Genomic DNA, 15,302 nt, shown 5'->3' with positions numbered 1-15,302 from the left:
TCTCCCCCTCCCTGCCAGCACCGTCCCCCACTCCCTCCTGCCCCCTCTTGTGTCCTGGGAGAGCTCCCACACGCCATAAATAATAAATAAATACCCCACACAGCTGGGCTGTGGACAGCCCCCCCCACGGGGGAGGGGGACAGCCCTGACCCAGCACCCCCCACCTCTCCGCCACCCCCTTCCCAGTGTGACGAAACCTCTTGGCACCCCCACTCTGCTGCACGGCCCCCCCCAAGCCCCCGGGAAATTAAACGCTGTCCCCAGGGGACAATAATAAATTAATCAACTCTATACACAGGACTGCTTAAAGCTCCGTAATGGGCACCTGGGGGGGGTAGGGGCTCTGCCCTGGGCAGACCCCGCTGTAATCAGTGCCCTGTGGGGGGGGTCCCCTGAGATGGGACCCCCCATTCCAGCATCCCCCTTGCAGGGCCGGAGCCGGGGACGCCGCCGGCCCCCGCTGGGCTGGAGGGGCAAGAAGAAAATATTGCAAAAAACGGACGGCGAGAGGAGCTGTGGGCGCAGCGGCCAAGCTGGAGGGGCTCCCCGCCCTGCCCGCGAGGGTGGGAGCCCAGGGGTGACCCCCCGCCAGCACCTGGGCAGAGCCTCAGAAGTCCAAGGGCGTGAAGTCCCCGAAGTCGCAGTCGAAGAGCTCGCTGATGCCCTCGCCCTCCTCCAGGCCGAAGTGGTAGTCCTGGCTCTGCGGCGGCGACAGGTTGATGAACTCGTCCGCCAAGAAACCCGAGAAGTCCTCCCTGCTCTGCTCCAGGAGGGCGTCCATGGAGGCCAGCGGCGAGAGGCTCACCTCCTCCGCCGGGCACTTGCCGGGCAGCGCGCTCGTCCCCGGCAGCAGTGTCTCTGCAGGGATGGAAAGCAGCCGTAAATCCCAAAATACTTGCCAAAAAAAAAAACCAACCAACCCAAAAAGCAGGTTTTGGCTATGCAGGAGCACCTGCCTTCCCACCTCGCCGAGGAGCCTGAGCATCACCTGGGCATCACCCCGGCTGCTTGCCTGTGCCAAGAGCAGGGGGGCTCACAGCTGCAAACACAGCGAGAGACCCCAGCCAAAGCCACCGCGCCATCAGGCCAGCGCCCCTGTCCCCTGCCCCACCGTGTCCCCAGCCCTGGCTGCCCACCTTGCTCTCCGGGCAGCAGCGGCATGTTCACGTCCTGGGCGGGATGCAGGAGCGGGGAGGCTCTGGACTGCGAACGGCCGGGGGACGACTCCTCTGCAGGGGCTTTGAAGGGGCTCTTGACGGGGCTGCAGACACCCAAGCTGTCCTCGGGACAGAGGAAGACATCGATGGGGCCCTGAGTGCTTCGCACGGAGACCTGGAAAGCCTGGGGAAAGGAAAGGGGAGAGGAGTGAGAGGAGGCGCGACGATGCCTGGGGAGCCTGGGCTGGGCTTTGCTCTGCAGACATGGGGGGCAGAGCGTGGCCCCCGCTCACCTCGGCTGGGTCCGAGACCTGCAGCTGGGTCTCAGGGGGGGCTTTGATAACCATCACCATTTGCTCCGAGGGGTCCACGACGCTGCGGAGATCCTGGCAGGTCACGTAGGCTGCGGTGTGACGGGTCAAGGAGCAGACACAGGGACGCTTTCACGCGACAGCGGGGCGGGCAGCGAAACGCCCTGCCTGCAACGTGGCCGGGCTCGCTGCGGGGCTCGCCCGCTCCCCCTCCACCCCGCCAGCCCCATCCCGGCCCCGCACCGAAGGATATTGCTGGTTGGCGGGGTCCTCGGTGAGCAGGCGCAGCTGCACCGTGCACGTCTGGATGAGGTCGTCCAGCTGCCGCTCGGCCGCCTGCAGCTCCCGCAGCTCCTTCTCCAGCAGCCGGTGCCGGCCGGGGGCCCCCACGCTGGCCTGGCTGCCCCTGGCGAGCACCGCGGCCGTCAGGAGCCAAAGCCCACGGCTCCCTCTGCCCCACACCGTGGCTGTCCCCCTGCACTGTCCCCACCTGGGCCAGGCTAAATCCCATCCCACACCCTGGGAATCCCCAGCCTTGCAGGGATTTCCCGGTGGGGCACAGGCCAGGGGTCCCCTCCCCATGCCTGGGTGCAGCCCCCCCCGCCCCGGGCTGGCCTGGGGAGCCCAAGCGGGACTTGCAGCCGATGCAGGGATGTCAGCGGTGCTGGGGAGCTACCCGCAGTCAAGCACAGCCCTCAGCCAGGGCCACAGCCCACGTGAACAGGGAGCCACCACTCGATCCCCAAGCAGATGCTCCGATGACACCGCTCTGAGCTTCTCCATCCCAGCCAGACCCCATTCCACACCAAGTCTGGCCCAGGGAAACCCAGGAAAACTCCCGAAACCCGGCATATAGCCAGCCACAGGGACCTACAGCCACTGGATGTTGTTCTTGGACTTCTTGGTGATGAGCTGGATGCCCTCCAGGACGTTGGTGATGTCGTAGATGCGCCTTTTCTGCACCTTCAGGACCTCAGCTGCCCAGTTGAGGTCCACCACGCCGTCAGGCGACTGGCTCAGCAGCTCCAGGAAGCGCTTGGTAGTGAGGTTCAGCGAGGTTTCATAGCGGGACTTCTCCCCAGGAGACTTGGCCCCTGCCAGCCACCGAGGACAAGCATGATTTAGCCACAAGAGAAACCCAGCGCTGGAGCCGAGAGGTCCCAAAACAGCCCCCCACACTCGCAAGTGGTTTGTGGGCCAGGCACCAAGACCGGCACCCTGAAACCCATCTGCTTTCTCAGCGCAGTGGGGTGAGCTCCCCACGTCCTCCACGGAAGGATGCTGCAGGACCCAGCGCGGGCTCGGCCACTCGTGCTCAGTCGTGATGGCAAGCTCGGCTGTGACACCAGGGTGCCAGGCAGGCCTCAGATGATGGAGGGTCCACCTGGGATGCTGCACCACCATCCCCCAGGGAGGGACAGAGCCAGCGTGACGCCCAGCAGACAGGCAGGACAACCGTGCCACCAGCCCAGGGGCCAGCAGCCCAGGCTGGAGAGAGCAGCCAGAAACAGCCCAGCCCCGGGAACGGCCTCTCCAAAACAGCACAAAGGGGTGGGGAGAAGGTCCCAGGGATGAGTCCGGAGGTGCAGCCCAGGTCAGGGCAGCAGAGAGGGGCTGCCGGACCCCTGCTTCGGGCTGGACTGGCTTGGGGGGGTGGGTGGGGGGACAGCGGGAGCGGGGCCTGTACCTTTCCCGGGGTTCCTGGCCTTGCCCCGGCCCACCGGCAGGCTCTCCGCTATGTACTGGTGATCCGTCTCCAAGTTCAGCTTCCTCTTCACCTGCAAGGGATGGGGGTCACCGGTGGGAAGGCCACGCCACGGCCCCGCTGCCCCCTACAGGGCTGGCGATGGGGGGGGGGGGGGGGGGGGGGAGGGAAGGGACCCTCCGAAGGACCCCCCCAGGGGCACAGTGCTGCGGGATCGGAGGAGGGGAGCGGGAGGGGCGGCCCGGCTGCCACGCACGGCCGCGGGGACACGGCGGGGGGGTGGCGAGGGGAAGGACCCAGCCACGCTGCGGAAGGGGAGGCGAAGCAGGGCCCGACGCCCGGGCGTGCGGCTTCCGGAGCGGCGGGCCGCGCTCAGGCAGGTGCGCTGCGTGGCACGGCCCGGTATAGAGCCGGGGGGTCCCGCAACCGCCCCCATCCCCTCCCCATCCCCGTTCGTTACCGGCGGGCGGCCCAAGGCGGGCCGTCTGGGCGCGGCTCCGGGCCGGGCGGGCTGCGGCGTGGCGAAGAGCAAGAGGTCGGTGTCGGTGTCGCGGCCGGCGCTCCCCGCCGGCTCCTCGGCGGCGGCGGAAACGATGAGGAGATGCGGGGACCCGCCGCCCAGCAGCGCCGCCAGCCCCGCCGCGCCGCCCGCCGCCATGGCTCACATGGCTTCCCCCCCCCCCTCCCCGGCTCACATGGCGGCGGGCGGCGCGGCGGGCAGGGCGCGGCCCATCGCCGGGTGCGGGGCCGCTCCGCTCCGCTCGGCTCCGCGCCCGCCGCCGTATTGTTCAGCACCGCCAGCCCCGCGCGCGCCGCCGCCGCCTTTTGCGCGCCAAATCCTTTTTTGCCGCGAAAGCGGCCGGAGCTTCCCCCGGCGACTTCTCATTGGCCGAGACCTCCGGCCGGCTTCGGGCCATTGGTCGGCGCCGACGGAGGGACGGGCGGCGCCGCTCGCCTATTGGGCGAGGGCGGCGGCGGCGGACGCGCTGACAGGCGGCCAATGGGGGGGCGGTGCGGGGGCGCCAAGTGAGGGGCGGGGCCAGGGCGGCGGGGGCGGCGGAGGGGGGGGGGACGGCGGCGGCCGCCGCCGTCCCCCCCCCCTCCGCCGCCCGCGCCGCCTTCCTGGGACGCTGGAGACATTGGCAGCGATGAAGTCGCCCTCCCCAGCCCTTGCACCGCGACATTATCCCAACCGCGAAGCACCAGCACCAGTCAGACCAGCGGGCTGCACCCAGCCAGTGCTTCTTCCATGGGGGGGGAAGGCAGCCCCCAACGGGGAGGGGGGGGAGCGACTGGCTGGCAGCGCTCTGCTCGTCCCCGGGGAGGCTCGGCCAGGCGGGGTTTGGGACGCAGCTGCTGCACCAGCTGCTCCCGCTCGGCTCACAAAGGCTGGGGGGGCTGGGGGTTTTATTACCCCTCCACCGCTAATTCATGCGGGAGGTGATTTGGAGGGAGCAGGCTGGGCTCTGCCCCCCTCTCCCCCGAGCTGCAGCTTCTCCAAGGCTTTGGCAGCGCTGGAAAAGAGCGGTTGGGAAGACGAATGAAAGGCAAACGCTGGTGGGAGACGCGAAGGCAGCGGCTTTTCCCCCATGCGTGTGAAGGGGAGCAGACGAACCCCGTCCCCCGCGCGGCTGCAGCCTCCTCCCAGCCTCACCGGCCCTGCTGAGGGGTGCAGATGTGCACCCAAGATTAGCTGTATGGTGGGTGCTGCACGAAGATAAAGCCCTCTCTCTCCACGGCCCCGCTTGGTCACGGAGGGGATGGGGCAGGCTGCTCGCAGGCCCTGCACCCCAGCCAGATTTACCCCACGGCGGTGACCGAGCTCCGGCGGGTTTGGGCTGCCTTGCCCATTCGGATGGAGTCAGGCCGAGGAGCGTCTGCTGGGCCCTGCTCCGAAGGAAAAGCGCAGACCGGGGCTGCGGACGGAGCCGGGGCTGGTACCTGTGCCATAAGGTCATCTCCTGGCAGCGGGAGTGGGCAGGAGGAGAGCTGGCAGCGTGCGAACCCGCAGCCCGGTGCTCGGCTGACCGCAGCGTGTCGGCATCCCAGAAGCACCTTTACTGTCCTTGTCACCCATAGCGTGCTCCCGCTTGCGGCAGTTCCCATACGGACAGCGCCGAGGTGTCACACCGGGACGACTGCATCCCCGGGGTCTTCTGCCCCAGCGCGTCGGTGCGGATGACGGCGAGCTGACAGCGTGGCAACAGGACCTGCGGCGGGGACAGGCGGCTGGGGAAGGCCCAGAGCCCCCCCAGCCCTCCACCTCCACCACCGCCTTTTTTCCACGGGAACTGGAGCGTTTTTCTGGCAGCACAAACAGAGTAACTACAGCTTGCTTGCAGCAGGAGGAGACCATCTCTGGTGTAGGTGTCTTCTCCCAGATCCTGCTCCCGACAGCAAGGAATGCCCTGTTCCCTTGCCTCTTGCTACAGACAACTACACCAGCAGTTCTCCTCCCAGGACATCAGGTCAGCCGCTCTCTTGGACGCTGGGCACAACAGCTTCAGCGCTGTTCTCTCCTCCTCTTGTGTGACGGCGTCTGTTGCTAGAGCTCACATCAGTCCGTGGAGTCTTTCAGCAGAAGTGACAGGGGCACGGACCCCGCTCACCCCCCGCTCTGCCCTTCACCCCCAAACAGGGCAATCTCCTTCCAGCCTCCGTCAGACGGAGCAGTGCCAGCGCCTGCCTCCCACGCCAGCTGCCGAAAGCCGCTCCGTTCCACAGGGCTCTTCGGCTTTTCCTTCACTCGCAGCCCATGGAGGAATGGAGAGGCAGAAGCACTGCTCTCCTCGAGCAGCGCTACCTTGTGCCATCAGCCTGGGAGTCGTCACGGAGCAGCTTTGGGAAGAAGCCCCCTGATGTTGCCTTCTGTGCTTCAGCGTTTACCTAGACTTGGTAACTCCAGCCAGTCCACGCTCCCTTCTCAGCAGGTTCAGAGCGTGGTCTGTGAATCCGAAAAGCAGGTGAAGTGTCAGAGCAAACCTGCAGCTCACTCGGAGCTTCACTTGGAATGGAAGAAGGGCTCAGTAGTCTGATGCTTTGAGAGGGGAAAACATGACTTTAAGATAGGAGTGACATCGTTTGGAGGTGTTAATTTGGCTTCTCACGGGCCCGGGCCGGACACTCCGGTATCACAGCAGCTACGAAGCAGGAGGTTTTGTCTTACAGCTACCCAGCGCTCCCCCCGCAGAGGGACCTTCTCCTGCTTGGGATCAGGACCTCCCTTACCCATCGGTGCTGCAGGGAGCTCCTCACCCAAGGACTGCGTTATCTCCACTGCCACAGCTGTTACCTCTACAGCATATTCTCTGCAGCTCTCACCTTAGAAGAGGCAGCAAAATCATCTACACACGCCCTTATTTTGCCTAGCTAGTTGTATACGTCCTTATTTTGTTCAGCCAGCAGGCGAAGCAGGTTCAGACTCGTGTCCAGGGCCTCGTACCTGCGCGCTGCTCTGGCAGATGGTCCTGCCGCAAGCTCTCTGCCCTAAAGAGGAGTGCTCGGGCAGGGACCAGGCACGCAGCCTGAAGCCAGGACTCCTCACACACGGACTTCTCTCTGAGCAGTGGCAACCCTTGGCGCGCGTTCCGGCAGCCTGCAAGGCACCGAGGAGCAGCCTGCCCTGTAACCACGTCACCCCGGAACGCCCGACGGGACCGACGGGCTCTTTGCCGGCCACGCTCTTCCCCGTTCACACCGCGTTTTTGCATTTGAGCGTGTCCAGTTTGTACGTGCCCCGAACCTCCCCGCCTAGCCCCGATTTGACTCGCTTGGTCCGAAGATATGGCCACGCTACGCAAGCCAAACAGCTACAGCACAGGAAAGAAAGTTCATGCTTCAGAAAAAAAAATAAAAAGGATGATAGCCACCCCAGTTTGTCTTTGCAACTCGGCTCCTTACCCGAGCTAGCCAGCACTGGAACAGCTAAATCTGATGGTGTGGCCAAAGTAGCGCTGTCTATTGCCCCCAAGCTGCGAACACGAGGGCATAACCGATGCCAAAAATGCACTCCGTGCATGACTTCTCTACATACAGCACTAGTAACATGCAATAATTATGCATTACTTCTTATATTTGAGCTTAATAATGACAGTAAAAAAAAAGACAAAAAATGAGGGGTTTATTATTATAGAAAGCACAGTATTATAATACTTAGAGAGTGATTATACAGAAATAATCTGCAAAAGATTTTGGCAGAAAGTCTTGGATTGATGCACTGCACCGACTGCACAAGAAGTCAATTCATAGTGGACAGAGCTACTTCAACAGCCCACTGCCCCCTCTTTCGCACGTTCTAAAACCAAAAACTGAGCTATTCCTACAAGCATTCCGATCAGCCTCATTACAAGTTACCCGAGTTTGTGTTTTTAACTTTATCCTATGCTGTCAGGAAATCAGGGCCTGGATTACACAACAATTATGAACACAAAATATCTACAGCAAAAGCAGCAGTCATAATACTTGTACTACAGAGCATTTAATTTGTTTTTCCTCCCTCCTCACCACCGATCGCAGAAGGAAATGAGACCGATGAGAATTCTTCTAAGTAAAGAAAAAAGTTACCTCCTCCAACAATCTGCTATGAACACACAGGTTGAAAATTCAAGATTAGCACCCCTAAAACATTAACAGTGGCAGACAGACATTACACTGGGCAGCATTACGCCTTATTTTCTCTCCCCTCTTATCTGCTGGGTTTCAAAACCAGCGTCAGAACACCGAGCACGTTCTGCTCAGGCTGGCACGATCCAGGAAGACAAACGCAGCCCGACAAATACCAAACAGCGTGCGGCTCGGGGTGTTAGCCAAAGGTCGCATTTGTGCTGACGCAGTGAAAATGAGTTTGAGTCACCACAGTTTCTCCTGCCTAAGGGTTATCTGCACAGGGTTCTGGTTGCTCCACCAGCACCAGCCATCCACGACAGCTCCCAGCTGGCTGCAGAGCTGAGCGTGCGCTCGGGACCCTCTGGGTCACAGGGGTTCCCCGCATACGCCCGGTTTTGGTCTCATTCAGCAGCCAGAGATCACCCCCGCACTTCTACCCCCCACCCAGCTGGGTCTAAAGCACAGCTTGAACTACGCTACCAGGGCGAGCAAGTCTCGCAGCACCAGTGCCAAAGCTCTTCCGCAGCCGCTCCCTCCCGGCCCCGCTGCCCGGAGCAGGGGTGGTCATCGCCCGGACACGTGGCCGGTGGCGGGGACAGCACGACGTCACGCTGCGAACACGGTTCTCACCTTCCTGCAGCCACAACCTCCCTCAGCACTTCTCAGCAGCACTAACTGGACAAGCACAAGCTTCTCTTTCAGAAATACCCTCCCCTTAACAGACAGGATCAAGCGCGGTACAGAAAACCTCACCCCAACCAAATGTCCTGCACCCATTCAGTTTTCACCTTTGTTAAATAATGGAATCGTCCCAGAAACGGTTCTTCCGCAGCGCCGACAGCCAGCGCTGGCACACAAGCTGTCCTCCAAAGAGAAGGGCAGCACAGTGGGTATGCCAGGGCAGCATGCGGCGGCAGTAAATAACCCTGAGCGTGCTTTGTTCCTTCATCAAATCAATGATTAATGGCTCAGTATAGTCAGTCCGCTGCTCAAGGCTTGCGGAAAACTTTTGATCAGTTTGACTCATTAACCTTTAAAACTGCCTCTAAAAGAGGCTTCGAATCTGGAGGGGAAGCATCGTTTTAAAACCAAGACTTTGATTTTACGCAGAAATACTCATTTTTGACAAACCGAGCTAAGCATTGAGACACTCTGCTCCTCTTTAGAGGCACTCAGCAGCTCACAGTCAGGTGCCGAGGAAGAAATAATACGGCAAAATAAAGTTGATGTAGACAAACAAAACCAAGTTCATCTTAAAATTCAAAACCAATCAGGGCTGGGGGGAGAAAACGGCACTTCTTTGTGGTTCTTAAGCATTTGGCTGACTCGCAGGTGGCTTCCCAACTGTCTCTTTATTTCTTTTGGTTTTAATGCTAATAAAAAAAGGAACACGAACAGGGGACTCGGTTCCCCAGACAATGCGCTGGGGGAGGGCAGGGAGTGTAACTTATGTATCCGAAAAGTCTGACTCAGACAAATTACTTCTAGTTCACTTCCTTACTACACGCTCGCTTTGTTCCAACACCTCGGCAGCAGAAGGGGCTCATCCCCAGCTATCTGGTCACGGAAACAGCACCGCGGACTAATGCCGTTGAAGAACTGTTCCAATTACTTCCCCGGGGAACGAAGTGACTTGCAGCTTAACGTCCCGCCCCGGCGCAGCAGGAAAGCCAACGGCCCGCAGACGCCCGGCTAATGGCTGCTGCTGCACGGGCCCGCTCCCGGATGAGCTGCAGCCTGTCCTCCTGGGACGGCAGCTGGTTGCTGGATCAGCAGTGCAGGCGGCCGGAGGCTCGGGCACGGTTTGCTTTGACAGTGAGGTTGGCGATATGGTCCCAAGAGAAGAAGGGCGTTTTGAACCGAGGACTGACGGCCACTGCTGCCAGGCTGACGCTGGAAACTTGCTGGTGGCTTGTTTTCGCCATCTACAGAGGGCAGCGGTACTACGGCAGCGTAAAAAGGACAGGGCAGGTCACTTGTCCTTCGCACGGCCGGGGAAGTGCTTCACAAGCAGCCATATGGTTGCAGCAGCAGAACTACTAGCAGAAAACAATTTCGCCTCTAAGGGAATGACAAGCCTTTCTCAGGAAAAGGAATGCCAGCTATAAATTAAAAAGGCTGAAAACTTCTTATAGACACGCGGCTCCCATAACCAGCCTGCGCCATCTTCTGCTACAGTGATTATACATGGTCAAGGATTTGCAGGTCTGACAGTTCCAGGGAGAAATTCTCAAGCCATGGCTGTCGGATTCTGGGTTCCCTGAAATCCCATCTGAAAGCTTGTAGGAATTCAGTAATATCAGCAGAATATTAACATTCTTATGTGGCACAACATTGAGGCTTCTGACACAAAAATAGAGTGCTGCGCTCGCGCTGCTTCAGATACCCAGCAGTGGTGCAAATAAAGACATGATCTTTATAAGGAAATCAGACCACACCTGTGGCTTCAGTATCTTTTCTATACTTGAATTCTTTAAGCTTATCTACACCAAACAAAATATCTAACTACAAAGAAACAAAACCAATTCCTAACTTCTACAGCTTTCCCGGGGTCTGTCTGATAAATACTGATTCGCGTTCACATTCAAGTACCCAGTGCAGACCGTAACAGCGGGTGACGTCAGGAGTTGCAGGTACTGTGGACAGTGAGGATGGCAAAGCAGTACCTTGTCTTGTGGGCCCCAAGGATGAGTACAACACGGATTTGCACGGGACAAGCACAAAGCAGCTTCTGCCTCTACTCTCTAAGGTCTCATGGTGAATGCACTCAGAGTCAGCATTAGATTCAGTTCAAGAGCCAAAAGATTCTAGCCCTACTTGACCCAAGACACTCAGGGCACAATTAAATCCCAAACATCACAGCACCAGATAGACTACAGGGAGAGAAACACCTAACTCCTCCTCTTGCTGACACAGAGAGTGGAAAAACAAAGAGCAAAGCTGCACTCGGGAAGATGCAAAATAGTAATAAAAGAGCTTAGGAGGACAAGGAAAAATGACTCAAGAAAAAAAAGAAACAATGAAGAATTTTTTTCTACTCAGACGCTACATGAACTTAAATTTACTGGTTTGATTGCACCATTAACTACGACAAACTGCTGGAGCCTGGAGCGTAGAGAGACTGCAAACAATGAAGAGCAGTATCAGTGGGATTATGAAATGACAGGGTTGGGTCAGAAGGGAACAGCAGATGGGTACAGGGAGAACTAACCTTCTTTAAAACAGAGGTATAAAAGGAGCAAATAGAATAGCCCCGACTGAGACAAATGGGAGCGGTTAGCACAGGGTGCTTAATGACTCTCTTGCAACATCACCACACAAAACCAGTGTGTCAGGAATTATTTTAATGCATATCATTAAGTGAATGGTATAGTGTCATATGGCAGTGTAAGTGCTTTGTACTATTAACAGCTTGATTTTATTAATTTTAAAGCAGTTTTTGTTCTTTCACAGCTACCTAGTCAATCTCCTGTTAAAGCCCAGCGCGTGCTGCGCTGTCCCCGGGGCTCGGCAGCACATCCTCCAGAGGAAGGCTCACCCATGGCCTCAAGCCGGCCCAGCAGCAAGCCTGCACAAACTACAGGGACATGCAAGTTCGACTGCAGCTGACACACGCCGCTGCTGCAGGGGAGAGATGCTGGACCTAAGAGAAACCCGTGCGCTTGTCTCCCACCAGAATAAAAGTGCTTGTTAACAGCGTCGCTTGCTTCTGCGCATCAAGCGCCCGGTGTGATACCCGAGGGCGGGCAACGCGCCTCAGTGTTTTCAAAGGAGCCTGCAGTTGCGTAACAGTTTTTGGTATTTAGTTCAAGTAGCTTTTAAAAACTTTACAAGTAAGTTTAAAATAATTACAGGGTATTAATTAGTGCACTCTGCAGAGGGACAGATTCAGCCCAACTGCATGAAAAACTGAGCAAAAATAGTCATTCTGAGCCTGATTCACCAGACAGACAATCTGAGTGGTTTCATTATCAAACATCTTATTGTCTCCCCGAGGGAAAACCACAGAGAAACACTCTTAAGGAGCACACAAGTGTCCTTGTAACAATATAAACGAGATTTCCAGTCATCCACAGAAATCAAGGAATTGTGTCTTTGCTTTCAGACCTGAGCAGGTCCCCAACTCCCATCACACTACGGTGAGCACAGCAGCACAGAAAAACACTTCTGTCTTGCGAGCATTCAGACAATCCCTAGAACTTTTTTTGTTTGTTTGTTTTAAAATGATTAGCCATACTCTCTACTTACTATCAGGCTGTCATTTTATAAGTATATTTAGTTTCTTTAAAAAAAAAAAAAACAACCCACATACTTGTAGGAAAAATAAGGTCTCTTTTTTTTTTTAAAAGAGACTTGAGATTCCCAAGGCGTTGTACTCTAAGGACTGCAACAAGTTTCTGTGGGGCATTTATTTGCTCTAAACAGAGCAAAGAGAAGACTAATCAGAACATTTTGGCCAGGACACAAGAAGTAACCGTGCCTGATAGATGTTAATTTTGAAAAAAATCACCAGTCAAGAGCAACAGAACAACCTTTTCCCTTAGCTGCTGAAGGTACCATCCCGTCCAAAGTTGTCTTGCAATGAGCCACCTACTTGCTGTCTGTCCTTTTGTTGTAAATCAGAAAGTCAGAAATGTCGTGCCACACATTACTGTCATCATACAGGTAGGTCATGGAGGACTGCAGAGAAGGCTGCAGAGTTTGCCGGTGGTACTCAAAGAGCCAGAGAACTGTCCCCCATATCAGAGCAGCAACAAGTGGAAAGGGATCCTGCTTTGGCTGTGGGACATAGCCCTTCTCCACCGCCAGCCGAGACAAGCCGAACAGGATGCGAGACAGCAGGTACATAATGATCTGCACGAAGAGAAACCCAAAGAACATTAGGTAAATAACTCCACCAGATATACCAGCCAGGTGAAGTGATGTAGAAGCAGTAAGTCAGGCAGGATGGGCAAAAACAATTTACCCAACAGCAAACAGGCTGTCGGTCCACATATCAAGCACTCTTTATAACTGGAGATGTTTGCGTCTTGCCTATGTCCTCAGAGTCCTACTTCTCTGCTGGTGCTCTTAATTTAGCAATCAACAGGTTACAGTTGATGCAATGTATCTTTGCAGTTGCACAACTGTCATCTCTGCTCGGTCAGTGCCACCTCAGATGCTGCTGCTGACAGGACAGCCACGGAGCAGCCCGGCTCACCTGCCAAGCAGATACAAGCTCGGTAGACTGGGCACACCCTAAAACCAGGCTGGCAGCATGCTCCTGCAGGGGCCTGCATCAGTAAACCACTACTGATTAATCTGCACGTGTGTGTTTTACTGACCGACTGATCTGTGACTGAGCGTTAACAACCAAACTTCCCCTGCGCAGCCTTTGTCAGTTTAACCAGTGAAGTGTAGCTCAGCAACTGACCGTGCTCCACGCTCACAACATTCAAGCTACAGGGTTTAGCCCTGCAAGCAGGCAGGCTAGGAGCGCACACGGCCAGTTACCACAGCTCGGATGACTGGGGGGGGCAACCCAATGGCTTTGGACTGCGCGACTGCCTGCCCTCCCAGCTGTACCAGTGCGGTTCTGGAGGTAAACCGGGGCTTTTCGCGCTCAGACTGCACACACTGCTCGTGGAGGCACACGACCACCTCTAGGATTTGAGCGCAGAACAGCCAAAACCAGAATTTGTGCAAAGAGAAGTACAACAAAAGCATAACGCTATGTGGTAAGAACCACCAGAAACACGCCAGGCTACACCAACCACTTCCTAGCACATGATGATCCATCTGTTGGGTTTTTTGCCAAGGAAACTTTCAACAAACGCATTTACCTGGCTGTTGATGGGATTGTTCTCACCGAACACCAGCCAACCTCCAATGCAGGCTGCAAAGAAAGAATGAAATGGAATTTTTTTCCCCTGCAGTCGGGACTGCAACGCCATCAGCCCCTTGTAGGTGAACACAAAATACGCCAAGTTCCGGGAATGAGTGTACGTAGCCTGAGCAATCGCTTTCAATTTCTCTCTTAAACTGAAGAAAAGAAACAGACAATTAGAAAAGCAAGAAGGCAGTACCACTGCAGTCACTCCGCTGCACGCTACGCCCCTCCGGCCCGCCCATCTAGACTGATAGCTCGGGTACCCCACAGAACATCTTCCCTTCTGTGAGGGAAGGGAAATCCCTTCACCCCTGGCTCACTCATCAGAATACATCCAACAGCTCTACCTAGACTACGGACTGTGCTTTTTTTCTAATTATACAAATAGTCAAGGAGCCTTTTTTTTAAGTTTTTTTATTTGTTGTCCAAGTGCAAACCTTTGGCACAAGCAGGGAAAGCCACAGAGTGCACTGCGATAGCTTGGCTTAGTTGAACGGAGACCAGAGCGCTACTGTTTGCATCTGCTAATTTCTCCTCCGCCCAGGGGTTCTCAGCAGCCCCGGGCCGGCGGCTGACCCCCACAGGCACAGACATTTGTGTAGATGCGTGCAGATGAACTGCCCTGTGTAGCTATTGGAACAAGGGGCTATGGCTCACAGATCTGTCTGTGTTTTAAGCCCCCTGGAAACACGAAAAATTGAATGCTTGAACGAAAGCTTTCTAAGCAGTAACACAGAAATACAGAACCAGGGTTCGTACCTTCCACTCTTGAACAGGAAAGTCATCACCAGGGCATGCGGGGCACGAATTTTTGCTCCATAACTGCAAAAGTGAGCAGATATTTCAGCCTTTCTGTATTACGCTACCAGATTGTTGCATTTCTACTCTACCGACAGCCAAAAGACGCTACTCGAGCAACTGCACCTGACTCTTCAGCGGGCCCAGCAGCAGCACGCCACGCCACGAGCGCAGGCCCAAGAGCACGGACACCCCAATAAGCCAGGCCCGGGGGGGACCCCAGAACCGGTGAAACCCCCGCTCTTCGGCAAGGGGGGCGGAACCGCCTCTCCCGAACCGCCCCCACAACAGCCCCGTCCCGTCCCGTCCCGCCCCGAGGCCAGCGGGGCCCACGGCGGCCTTCCCGCGGCCCTCGGGAGCCCGGCCCCCACCCCGCCGGCCCCCCCGCCCCTCGGCCGCACTCACACGGCCCCGTTGCGGAAGCCCTTGAGGACGGCGAGCGCGGCGCGGTACCGGCGCTGCCGCAGGAGCGCGTTGACGGCGCGGAGCAGGGCGCGGAGCGGCTCCCCGCCGCCCGCCATGGCGCACCGGCACCGCGCAGGCTTCCGGGGGCAAGACCCACCCACCGAGCGCACAGGCTCTGCCGGCTGTCTATCAGCGCTCTCGCCGAATAAGCAGCGCCACCTTAACAGCTCACTGGTAGGGAGAGCCTGCCCTGCAGCCAATGGGAGGCGCGAGGGGCGACCCACCCACCCCAGGGGCGCCCCACCCACCCCATCCCGCTGAGGGCGGCGGTGAGGCCGCGGTCCCCGCTGTCGGCCACGCGGGGCGGCCCGGCCCGGCGCGGGTCATGGGGCCGGGGGCGCGGCCCTCCCGCCGCAGAGGCGCGGGGCTGGGGCTCCGGGAGCCGGAGCGGG

General features: G+C 57.6%; 2 protein-coding genes across 2 annotated transcripts; both read right to left on the bottom strand.

Annotated features, from left to right (window-relative positions):
• Nucleotides 1–269: 269 nt before the first annotated feature.
• On the bottom strand, nucleotides 270–3,831 carry E2F1 (E2F transcription factor 1). The gene is made up of 7 exons (XM_075438472.1): nucleotides 3,634–3,831; nucleotides 3,156–3,246; nucleotides 2,343–2,562; nucleotides 1,722–1,874; nucleotides 1,451–1,565; nucleotides 1,137–1,341; nucleotides 270–858 (listed from the first exon to the last, which is right to left on the bottom strand). The coding sequence occupies exons 1-7, from the start codon at nucleotides 3,829–3,831 to the stop codon at nucleotides 608–610; spliced, it is 1,233 nt and encodes a 410-aa protein (XP_075294587.1). The 3' UTR covers nucleotides 270–607.
• A 7,274-nt stretch (nucleotides 3,832–11,105) lies between these two features.
• Nucleotides 11,106–14,980, bottom strand: PXMP4 (peroxisomal membrane protein 4). The gene is made up of 4 exons (XM_075438315.1): nucleotides 14,851–14,980; nucleotides 14,407–14,469; nucleotides 13,601–13,799; nucleotides 11,106–12,632 (listed from the first exon to the last, which is right to left on the bottom strand). The coding sequence occupies exons 1-4, from the start codon at nucleotides 14,964–14,966 to the stop codon at nucleotides 12,369–12,371; spliced, it is 642 nt and encodes a 213-aa protein (XP_075294430.1). The 5' UTR covers nucleotides 14,967–14,980; the 3' UTR covers nucleotides 11,106–12,368.
• Nucleotides 14,981–15,302: the final 322 nt, after the last annotated feature.

Source organism: Opisthocomus hoazin, chromosome 18 (genome assembly GCF_030867145.1).
Source record: "Opisthocomus hoazin isolate bOpiHoa1 chromosome 18, bOpiHoa1.hap1, whole genome shotgun sequence".
NCBI lineage: Eukaryota > Metazoa > Chordata > Aves > Opisthocomiformes > Opisthocomidae > Opisthocomus > Opisthocomus hoazin.
Note: the sequence above shows the minus strand (reverse complement) of the source record. Positions and strands in the feature narration are given on the sequence as shown.